Source organism: Plectropomus leopardus, chromosome 6 (assembly GCF_026936395.1).
Source record: "Plectropomus leopardus strain MGB_pleo_1.0 chromosome 6, ASM2693639v1, whole genome shotgun sequence".
Taxonomy (NCBI): domain Eukaryota; kingdom Metazoa; phylum Chordata; class Actinopteri; order Perciformes; family Serranidae; genus Plectropomus; species Plectropomus leopardus.
In genome coordinates this window covers 29,282,899-29,295,442 of record NC_142181.1, presented here as the reverse complement: position 1 = coordinate 29,295,442, position 12,544 = coordinate 29,282,899, and the positions used below count along the sequence as shown (strand labels likewise).

The window sequence follows — 12,544 nt, the reverse complement described above, 5'->3', positions numbered from 1 at the left end:
AATGGCATTAAGAACTTCTAGTGTATCCTGGGTGGGCTTCCTTCACATACAGACTTATTGACATTTATCCGAATCAAGCCAGTTTAAAAAATATCATCAGTTCGGTATAATACATTTAGCTCTTCATTCATGTTTTTGAAAGAGAATTAAAAGAATGTCTAATTCACCTGGCAACTTGATAACTCTCAGACTTCTGGGGCCATGATAAGTTTGGGACCAAAATACTGAGTCAAGGGTAAAGAGGGCAGAGAAACCGTGCATTAAATGACTTTCTGTCATGTAAAAATGTTTTCAGAGAAAGTTATTATGAAATCTGTGACTTTTAAAGCTTCAGTTAAATTTTTATGTTTGAGGTTATCAATGAAATACATCTTTTTGACGTAAAAAAAAAATCTTGATGTTTTGCCAATCTAATTTCTAAAAGAAGCATACATTATACTGAAGGCCATCAAATGGTTCTTCATGGGGACGGCTGGAAATCCACAGCCTGAAAAGGTAAATACTAAAGTCTGTCAGAGGCCCACTAAAAACCAGAGGGCAATATAATATTTAGTGGTCAAATATTTAAAAAGAAATATGTAGGATGTGGAATACTGTTCCATTACACTGTTATAATGTCTCATTGCCCAGGTGATACATTTTACTGTGTAAGGCAAACAAAGACAGCAATGTTAAATGTTCAAATGTGAGAAGTAAGTTAACGAAAACAGAAAATTATAAATAGTAAAATTTTTTGTTCAGATTTATGTAATTGGGATAATAAACCAGCTCATAGAGGACACATTAAAAGATATAGCCTGGTTTCAAACCACTGCTCGCATCTTAAAATTGTTCAGCAGTTCAAATAGAGTGAATAAATGAAGTGAAACGAAATTGCAATTCAGTTTGATTATCAGTCTATTAAAGATGGACATCACTGAACCAAAGCTATAACCTGTTGTGCCGTGTCAGTGATGCTGCTTTGTGGATGGTGAAAGTCACTTTGTGAGATGATCTAAGTTTATCTAAACTCTAAGGTCCATTTGCGCATCTCATAACAGAGAGTTTATCACCATTCTTAACCTGCGAGCATATGTTGATCCCCAGATAATTATCTTGGATACTGTCACCTTGTCTTCCTTTTTCAGTTCACTGTCTTCGGTGCTGTTAATCGGTTTATCCTTCACAGGCTTTGCACCTGCATCAGGGTGCCTGTTTTGTTGTGTGACAACAGTTACAGTTTACTTATACAAAGGAAACCTTCCAGATTTAGGATGACATCACTATGCTAGATGTTAGCAGGGTACATCTTCTACAGCAGTTTCATAGTGCTTAGAAGCACATATTAGACCTACAGGACGTGCAAAAAGACCTAACAATATGATTATCAGTTATCTAATAATGCTCTAGTCAAACAGCATTTAATCCTTGTTGCAAAGCTTCTGATTATTTAAGCGATGATGAGCATGGGCGGATTATGAGACAACAGGCCCCCAAGCACAGACTCACAGAAGGCCCCAGCACTTTGCCTATACAGGAGCATACACAGTCTGTTTTGTTATTGCTTTTGTGATCATTTTGTGTCTCTTTGCAGTTGCTCTATGTCTCTTTGTGGTCATTTTATGTCTCTTTGCAGTCCTTCTGTGTCTCTTTGTGGTCATTTTGTGGCTGTTTGTGCTTGTTTTGCCCCCTTTGTAGTACTATTGCATCTCTTTGGAGTCAATTTGTGTCTGTTTGTGGTTGTTGTGCCCTTTTTTTATAGTCAGTATGAGTCTCTGCTGTGTCTCTTTGCAGCTGCTTTGCATCTGTTTGTTGTAATTTTGTATCTCTTTCTAGACTTTTAATGTCTCTTTGTAGTTGTTTTATGTTTCTTTGTGGTCAGTGGGGGTTCCTGTCACTGTGGACCCCTGGGCCTGTGCCCGACAGGCCCGTTAAGTAATCTATCTAACCAAGTAACCACAAGATGAACAAAATTCTAAAGAAAGACAAGATATTCATTTTCATGACAGTGTGTTCAGAGAGTTGAAAAAATCCTTGTGATAAAATACTAGTACCCCATGTAACACAATTGCTGCAGTTTTTTCTGTATTCATGTGATGTTTTCCAGGGGTACTATTCCAAAGACTTGTGAGGTACTTTGATACATTTACCACAGGACCGTACCATGTGCAGAACATGTGGATAATTACAGCACAACCTGTGCTACATTCCTGTGTTGTCCCAAAACACACAGAAATGCAGAAATAGCAAAGGATAATGTCACAAAAAGTGCCAGTAAGTTACCTCAAAAACGCATGTAACCAGTACCACAGAACATATGGTATTTTAACACTGAGAATCTTTGACGGGATGTTTTGGTCTCCATTTATTCCATAGAAAAATAGCAAGCTCTTTAAATGGCCGAACTTTTTTTAACCAGCTTGTTAACTTTGTTATTTAGTGCTGATAGGTAGCGTGAAGTGGGTTTATCACTGCTTGTTCGCAGAGTTTGTCAATAATTCTCTATGAGTTTCTCATTATGACCAATCGTTTTAACATTGCACATTTGATTCATTGTTATTCTAGAACATAATGCAGCTTTAAAACCTTCAATTACAAATACAAATTTGTTGTGGAGTGATCATCATCTGCAGTGCAACGACGGCTGACTCACTTTGTGATGGGTTATCTTATTTAAATAGATAGAATTTCTTAATAACAATATCAGTTGGCTTAAACTGACTTGACAATAACAGCAGTTTAAAGTTTAGTCTGTAGTTACTAAGGATTTAGGGATCAAGGCTGGGTTCTTAAATAGGAGCTGAACTACTGTTTGCTTTAAAGTGGACTAATACTAGTGGCCAGAGAGCTGTTTATGACTGATAAAATGTTGGGATTAACTTTATCAGAGACGTTCTGGAAGAACTCAGCTGAGACAACTTTTTGGGCACAGGTGATGCAGTTCATATGATAACACCTCTCTAAAAACATGACAGGAAAATAAGTTTAAAACAGCATTAAAACAGCAGCAGATTTGAAACTCGGTGCTCACAAGGCTTTGGTGAAGGATAAAAGAATCAACGTGTTTCTCCTGGGAGGACTGTGTACGACAGAGGGCCGATAGCAGAGTTGATTACACTGAACAGTACCTCAGTGTTTTGACAATTATTAGATAGGAGCCTGGGGAATGCTGCTCTTGCATCTTCTCTGCATATATCTCACACTACAGTAGGTCTTCCATAGGGTCTAGAAATATTTGCACATTGTTGTCTGCTAAGTTCAGTCACTATAGGGGTTTATGTATTGTACTTTACTGAGTAAAGACAAGACTGTGAAGCAGAATTTTTTTTTCTTTTTCTTTTTCTTTCTTATTTTAAAAGGTGCAACAGAACTCCATTCAGGGACTCCATTCAGCCCTGAATGGAAACTGTGTCATTCCTGCAAGCTTTGAGGAGCTCACAATGTTTGTTTTTTTTTCTTTGAGACTGTGCCCAGAGGTATGAGTTCACTTCTAATGAAATATGTGAAGCACTACTTTTGGTCTTTAGAAAGTATAATGTTGCTGTAGCCAGGTCTCACCTAGGCTTGGAAATAAAGCTACCACCTGAATTTGAACTTTAACTGAAGTAGCTTGAAAGGCAATGCCAGCCTGCATCCTACAGTTTTTCATTGATGCGAGCTGAACATAGGGCAGACATCTGTTGGAGGATACCAAAGCTTTTTCACTCCTGCTATTTTCCTTCATGCCACTTGTCTCTTACTAGGAAATATCTGAGGGAGACAATGGAATGAAGCGGTAAAGACGTAGAGGCCATGTGGGATTTGGATGTTTATTACCTTTTTCTCATAATAAATCACATCTTTTATTGATTAAGTGGTCCAGACGTATAGCCCATAGGTTTACTTTGTTACTGATGTATGAAAAGGTAGGTTGAATTTGCTTTTGAAAGCAAATAGAAAACAGCTACTCAGACATCTAATTGAGTGTGACCAGAGGTGATACATTCTCTCAAAACCCTTATACAACTAGAGGACAACAAGGACATAGTCTTCTATCCTGCGTGATTTTTTTGTCCTTTTGAAATAAGTTGGTAAATAATGACAGAATAGATTTAGTGAGGATATACTGTATACAGCATGCAGAGGACTCATAACCTTGTGCTTTATTCTCAAATGTTCCCTAATTTGTCTGTGTTTTTGATACTCATATATTACTTTAAAGGCTCTCAAATTGAAAACTTTTACATCCCTGGTGCATAGAGGAAGAGTACAGGCTGATTCCCAGCTAGCAGGGAACATTCCCACAATGTTACCAACAAGTTGCAAAAATGTTTTTAAAAAAACATGTTAATCTAATGTTCAAAGAACATTTTAAAGATGTTTATCTTTTATCTAGACGTAACGTTGTAATTGAAACATTGTGAGGATGTTTTGGTGATGTTGAGAGGTAACAGATCATAGGATGTTCTTTATTAAACATTCCCACAATGTTACATGAGAACAAAGGAAAAGCATTTTCGAAGCAACATTTAGGACATGTTATTGAGGCCCGAGATTACAGACCTTTTATTTCTCAATGAAAATGTGATGTAATGTGATATGTTAACAACAACAAACTTAACATTTTTTTAATGCTTATAAAGCATGTTACCCTAACTTAAAGAATAACATTCTGGGAACTAGAAGAAAACTTGCCACTGAAAACATTACTTAAAACTGCTTTGGTTGCACTGAACTACTCTCAGAATGTGTTTAGAATCAAATCTCGCTAGCTGGGTTATCATAGAAAGAACTAATCTTATAACCTGGTGCAGATCTCTGGATCGAAACGCCGATTTTGTTCACAATAAATTCTCTATTATTGCAAGTGCACCAGTGTGCAGGAGTCCTTTGTTCTACTTTAAAGGCTGTGTACATCTATGTTAAACAGACACAGGTGTTTTTAATTACTTTGGCTGAGACTGCTTCTTAATACAGTGCAAATTATACTTAACTAGCATGATTTGGACTCTCTTCACTGCTATGTTAAGCATGTAGGGGTTGGACAAATTTTACCTTTCCACAGAAGGCAGTTTGACATGTCACAGTAGGAAAAGCACAGGCGTAAGTAATAAAATGAATGATGGCTGCATCCCATTTGGTTTCAGGATCCTGGTGGCTCCCTGTCTCAATGTCATGGCTCATAGCCCAGACACATGAAACTAACAGAACCAGTGGCTAAAGACAACTGTTGCAAAGACTACAGCCAGCTGACTACCGCATATGTTCTTCACCTTTACGAAAGGAAATAACTCTCCATAACAGCAGGCATCAGTAGTGCTTGTCATTCAAAAAGGGAAACCCAAAAGACTGACATGATAGATTCAAGACTGTTGAATGTAGTGCTGTTAGCAAGTTAACAACACAACGTGATGTTAAAATAATTTACTGTGCGTCTGTAAACAATAACACAGACAAACACAAACCATTATGAACCGTATCTGCCAAGGGCTGCCAAGGGCTGACTAGGGCCGACAGTGGTTGATACAAAAACTAGGACAATAGACGATCACTGACGGGTCGACATTGACCGGCGGTTGACTGATGGCCTGGTGTGTCAGGGCCTCACCCCAGACACTTAAATGAAAATTAGCCATGATAATTGTTATTATTACCTTTATTTTTTCCAGTTTGACAATTTAAAATGTCCTCTGTGAAACAGTCCGGTGGCCTCATTTTGTACCCAGCATAGCTCCGCCTTCTTTAACCTGGAGCAGAGGAGTAAAACAGCCAGAATTAGACACCCTTATGCAAGGCCTTTAAAAGGTAAACAGTGGCTACATTAATATTGAGGAGACTGACATTTTGCCTTATTAAAATATATCCTCCCAATATGGGGATTACCTTTTCTGAGTTCAAACAAACTGCTAATTACCATCTCCTAGACTGCACAGCAGACTAAATACATAGGGGGCGCTGCAATGTGGACTGGCGACCCTCCGGTACCCCTGTTTACGTCTAATGCTCCCTTCTGGGTTTCCTGTCGCCCTGCCTTAGTGCTGTATTCCCAGATGTAGGTGACATTTCTAAACCCTATGAAATGTCCATTTGATGTTGCATACAGGGCTGTAATATGTATATATATATATAATGATGTTGGTGTTGCTGCTGTTTTTTTCCATTTAATATGGTCTATAATGTGCTCATTCAGATGCTGTCATGTATGTTTTTGTTGTCTCAGTTTGTTTCAAAACCCCAAAAAAATATTGTTAAAAAAAACCCAAAAAACTGCTAATTTAGAAGCCATGCCAACTGCAGCCTCTCTGTGTCCCTATAGGTGAACAAGCGAACCTTGAGCTGTAATCCGCATATCCCTCTCTGTGAGCTCAGAGTAACAGCCTCTGATCCTCGCTGCTGATCCAGTTTGTCTGGTGTGTGATATCATGAATTCTCTTTATTTCCCTGAACATATAAACACAATAATTGACGTATGTGGCTAATTGGCTGTTCCTTTAAGTTCACTGGGGACTTATAAAGTACAGCAGTAAGCAAAAAACAGAATATGTGGGTGGAGTTTTATTTTAAAATCGATAAGATTGAGCGACTTCAAAGATTTTGACCTAAACCACTCCATTTTTGGTCACATGATTGCCTGCATTGTAATTTACATAAACTGTGTACCTGTCTTTAGTGCTACAGACTTTAGTGAGGAAGCTCTTCACAATTATTTACTCTGCTGTGAGCACATTTACATTACACAACAAAATAACCTGCTGAGGGGGGACGAGAGTGACAAACCACTGTTTTGCTTCTATGATTGCAGTCACATCTGACAATCTTGCTATCTTGCAGCACTATCAATTATGCAATATCTTTATGGAGATTGGTGTTATAGTAGCACAAAACCTTTTTTAAGCAGAGTTGCTCTTAGGGGCAGTAATTATCTCGCTAGGGTACTGTGGGGGAAAAAATTAATTAGAAAGAATTAATTGATGTGAAAGTATCTAACTGGCTGCCAAGGTTGAACTCTCCAAAGGTGATTCAGAGCATTCTTCTTTAAATAATTCCCCTTCCAACTATATTAAAAAAAGACGCTGCACAATTTAGGTGTTATCAGTTGACACGGTATGATGGTGTTGCCTCCAACTTTAGCAGCGTTCACTCAGTGGTGTGATTGTCTTTGTTGATTTGTCCTTATGTTTTCTTCCTCTCATGGCAAATTCCTTCAAGGTTGAAGAAATTACTTAGGAAATAAAAAGATAAGTTTTATGTAGATTACTTTTTTCACCCAGCTTTTTTTGTGAGTTTGCCTGACTGTAGCTGATCTAATTCTGCAATACCTTTGAAGAGCTAATCCAGCAAGGAATCCTGCTGGTCTTCTAAAATCATACATTTTGTGGCCATGAATGGAAAAAAAGGTATTCTTAATTACTTTTAGATAGATTTATTTTCTTAAATTTTGACTATATATTACTTTTGGCGAATTTGCATTTGTTTTTCAGCCAAGATGTGACGTTTTCCTTATATAATGCCCCAGGGTTTGAAGGGCCTTTTTATACCTGGTATTAACCCTGCAATACATTGTAGGTCAGAAGTCCATAATTGTGAGTATTCCTGACTTCTGATCTAAATATGTCTCAGCGTCTGCTCAGGAAGCCATGGGTGCTGGCGTGCTGCAAACTTTTGTATGTTAAATCTCTGTGCTTAACATGCATCTCCAGAGGACCCACATCATTTACCACAGCGCCATTGGTGAATTGAAAAATTAATTAATTAAAATTGTAACACAAAACAACTCAAAATTATGTAAACTGGTGCAGCATACAGATGGAGACCTTGTCTGCATTGTTTTTGCAGCCTATTTTACAACACAAACACTACATGAAATAAAAACTTGTGAAAAGGTAATTTTGCTCAGTTCATTATGTACGCCGCCATGTTGTTTTGACGGGTGTGTTTACAGCTGAGTGAATCTTGCCCAAGTTTCCCACTTGGAATTCTACCTTGAATGACTGTTCTATTGTACTTTTCCATGTGGGAGGTCTTTTTTTGTTTTCAAGATCCGAGTACAACTGATTGCAAGGTTAACACTCATCTCACTCATCAAAAAATTGGCTAGCTAGCCAATTTGTGACGTAGTCAATGTCGACAATGCATTTAGCACTGTCCACTTGTGATTGGATCACCCAGCACACGTTAATATCAGTTATTAACAGGGTCAAAAAGGTGCTTTTTAGTTCACTTAAATTAATAAGAAAACCTAGTGAAAACCACCATGGCTGAAAAAGTAAGCCAATGCAGAAGGTACTTCTGGAGTAAAACTGCAGTTCCTTGAACAGCCCCTAACTACTGGCTCCACTCTCCATTGTCCCCCATGTTAAAATGCCTAACTTTACTACAGAAATTAACACATTATCAGTCTTGTGCAAAAAAATGGGTTTGGTCTCTATAACTTATCTAAACATGTATGACAATATTGAGGTGGCACATTTTTTGTTACTCACCTGTTTAAATGTTTTTAAGGCTTTAAGTTACTCATATTTACAGTGTGACCACTTCCAGTGACTGGCCTTTTGTGAGGCGCCACGACAATCTCTCTCGTCTTTCACTCTGTCCCTCGTCCCTTTCTGGCTGTCAAAAACCAAGATGATGACAGCCATAATGCCGAACTTACAGATTTAAAATGGGAGTCCACAAAAGGTGACGTCATGGTAGCTCTGTCTTTTATTTTATAGTCTATGAAAAGAACACATTCTCTTTCTTTATTGGTATTTAACCTGGCAGATAGTTTTGGTTTTATTTTTCCAGGTTTTGACATATCCGTCAGAGATTTCTGCCTTTATCCCAATACAGTGGTGGGGAGTAAATCCATGTGTGTGGTCCTCACAGTATCAGAATTGTGCTCTCAGCGAACAGCACTTATGGTCATCTTAAATTCACATCAGTTACAGCAGTTATATTATCGCTTTTACTCAGCAGCCGATGAGAGCAGCTGTACTTCCCAGTTACCACACATTTTGCATGTTTTAAGACAATCAGCCGCCTACGAGCTACAAGCCCTCAGATAGCATCGTGCACCCTGTCAGTCTGAGGTACGAGAACTGATATAAAGGAGGGAACACTCCAACTTGACCCCAATGTGTCAGCCTCTGCTGATGAGGCATCTGGTTGACACTCTGTAACAATCACTGGTGATATCAATCAGCGCGGCAGATCAGAGAGAAAGCCGAATGCAGAGGAGCGATGCTAACATATTAAACAGAGCAAGTACTGAGAGAGAGATTTCTCAAGTGAGGATGGAGAATAGGGGGTGGCGGAGGGGAGGAGGGTGTTGCAATCATCTGGGGGATGCCGAGCATTGTGAGAAAATGGGCATGCTAATGAGGGCCAAATACTTGGAGAACAGCTGGATTGTAAATGAGCTGACTTCGTACACTTGAGCTTGGATGAATCCCTGAAGTGTTGTTTGTTAATCAAAGGAGGAAAAACGGAGAGGAACAAATGACTAAAAATAGTAACTGAAAAGCTGAGTACAGCTCTCGCCTCTGATGACACATATAGCAGTGGTAATTGCTAGGAAAAGGTTAGAATTGTTGTTATTCACACTGTGAAGGCAGGTTGGGGAACTAGGAGACACCTCTTGACATTAAGCTTATGGAAGCATGGCTACTTTATGTCCCAGGGTACGACTGCATCACAGGCTTCGTCTGGAAAACTCACACGCTTTGAAGTTGAGTAACCTGATCAAGACGCAAATAATCTGTTTTAACTAGAGGTCATGGGATTTAGCTCATCAATAAAAGGGAAAAGTTAAATTCACAGCACTGCCCACCCTTATCCTCTTTATCGATTTGGGGGGGGGAAAGGACTCCCACATGTAGCGAAGATTAAGAGGTCATGGGAAAAGCTTTTTAGGAATGTGAGAGTTCAGTTTACCTCAGGGTGTATTCTGTGATTGAAATAACACTTTACACCCAGAATTTCAATAAACATTTATTTACAAAAAGAAAACAATGACAAAGAATACTTTGAATAGTGAATACAAAACATGTGCTAATATGATAAAATACATTATCATACACAACGTATATCTTATGAATGTGTTAAATAAACTATGCTTAGATTTTTTTGGGTTGGATCTGAGAAGGCTGAGTTGAGGAAGCAGGCAGCCAGTGTCGGATTGCTTTATAGGGATTATTGCATTTCAGTTTGTGTTTAAGGCAAGGATGAGACATGAAGAGGAGACAGAAACACTTCACGTAACAATGAAGCAATATTACTTTTCTCTTCATCACAGGGCACACTATCACATAAACATCAATGACTGAAGAGGAGGAAGACAAAAAAATACAGAGAATACTCTTTTCGTTAAAGAAATGTAACAATTTTACAAACAGGATTGGTCCGTACATTTTTCGTTAAAAGAACAGCTTTTTAAGAGAAGAGCCAGTTTTCAAAGCCATGTGTGTGTTTGTGTGATGCATTATGAAACAGTCCCTGCAGTTGTCAGATGAGTTGTGTCCCATGATGTCCAGAGCACCACAACGACTTGGTGTCTTTGGTGCCTGATGTGCTGTATCGGCGTGAGTCCACAGAATCAGAGTCCTCTCCCTTTTGTCGTACCACCCGAGGTCTCTGCCTGTTCCCGTCTCTCTGATGCTCCTTTCAGTACGGGTACTGCTTTTGCTTCTTCCCCGCAAAACATGACAGCCAGGTGCACAGCAGCATGGCAGCAGCCGCCCCGGCCCCTGTGCAGTAATACGCCCAGCCGATCTGGCAGGAACCTGCAGAGGAGAGCAGAGGATTGCAGGATGATATCTTTTCACCCTTTATTTTATCTGTCTGTCTGTCAGCAGGATATTTCCAAAAACCCATGAATGGATTTCAATCACATTTGGAGAGATAAGCTTTTGGCTAGGGAACAACTGATTTCGATTTTGGTTTAACCAGAATATCTGAGTGTCAGAGGAGACCTGCACTCTGTTTACTCTATATTCATAGAGCCTTTTCAAAGTATGCCTCATAAATCTCACGACTCTGAAAATAAAGGATAAAAACTTCTGATACAAGAGCTCAAGTTTTAAACTGTTTATTCAATAGAGATAAATAAACTGCTTGAGGATTTAAAATTGTCTCTTGTTATATACTGGAAAAGTTAATATTTATGGGATTAGAGACATTTTAGTTGTAACAAAGCTTTAATCTATATTCTTCTTGCTGTTTCTGGGCTGAGCAATTTATCAAATTTTACTTTAAATCACAATTTTGGCTTCCAATGTTTACAAAATCAAGATAATCAGGATAATACAATAATTGTGACACATTTATTATTCAGTTATGCACTCCTTTTGTTATAAATCCAGCACACTCCATGTCTTTACAAAGGTGAGCACAATGTTGCCAGCTTATTAACGTTCTTCCTTTATGTCATAAAAGCCACTAGTGACAAATTTTGTGACTTATTTGGGCCATTAGGGAAAAAAATCAAGAAAAATATTGAAATTGCACCATGCTTTATTTATATCTTATATATTTTGTTTACTTACCTAATTTGTTTTTCAGGGTTTTTTTTTTTATTTAAGTTTTTTAGTTCAGTGAATGTGTGATGTTTCCAAAGTCAATAAGTCATCATGTTTAATAAATGTGATCTCAATATTGACCATAATAATCATGATTATTATTTTTGCTATAATCAAGCAGCCCTATGATGCATGTTATATATTTATTATAAGTATGTTTTTATAATATATGTTATGTTTTCCTGTGGTCATTAATTTTACAACTCTACTTTTATTGTCCTGTGTACACATAGTGTCCGTCAAAAAGAGATAACAACTCTCATCCGCCAATGAACATCGATTAATGAATGTTGATAAAGGTATTGGATTTCCATTAGTGGTCAAAAAACACTTCTTACTTGATTCAGTATTAAAGAATCAATTTAATTTGAAGTGCTTGGAACATGTTTGTGGCCATAACGGCATGTTGAATTGGATCTTTTAGCTGAATATGTATAGTGTGCATCGAGCATGAATGGAATGGAATCTGGATTGAAAAGGTCCTAGCCTACTGATAACATAACTGTTATAGCCTACTGATAACATAACTGTTATCAGTAAGCAGTTTATTTAAAGTACCAAATCTATCTGTGTGTCCTGCTTTAGAACATACTTCCTCTGTTCTTGCCTCAGATCCAACATCAGTGTGTCAGTGTGAAGAGCAGAAAATGTTGCGAACTGCTTAACATTTTTGTTGAAGCCACAACATTTCTCTTTCTCTTGTGAAAAAGAGTTGGCATTGTTGGAACAGATGCACTGAACATAGTTTAACTTCATTTGCAAACAGACAGTGTGGTGTGTGCCAAATGTACTCACAACACAGACTTTTGGAGAGCAAACCGGTGGCAAAAAATGCTGAAACTGAGCCAAAAGCCAAAAGCAAGCACAAATTAAAACATAACAGGCCTCCTTAAGATGCATCTTCTGTAATCCTCAAAGGAAATTATGTGCATTATTAAACAAGGATATGACCTAAATCTGATTCTAAAATTGGAAAATGTTGTGATGACCATCAAGAGTTTTCGTTACAAACATCACATTTTAGGAGA

The 12,544-nt window shown here is 38.1% G+C and overlaps 1 protein-coding gene across 1 annotated transcript in view; it reads right to left on the bottom strand.

The window, feature by feature from the left end:
* Positions 1–9,917: 9,917 nt before the first annotated feature.
* LOC121942749 (LHFPL tetraspan subfamily member 6 protein) overlaps positions 9,918–12,544 on the bottom strand; it is a 52,710-nt gene continuing 50,083 nt past the window's right edge. Inside the window, exon 5 of the mRNA XM_042485992.2 lies at positions 9,918–10,721. Coding sequence (XP_042341926.1) covers positions 10,603–10,721 — 119 coding nt within the window. The 3' untranslated portion in view covers positions 9,918–10,602. The remainder of the gene's footprint in view (positions 10,722–12,544) is intronic.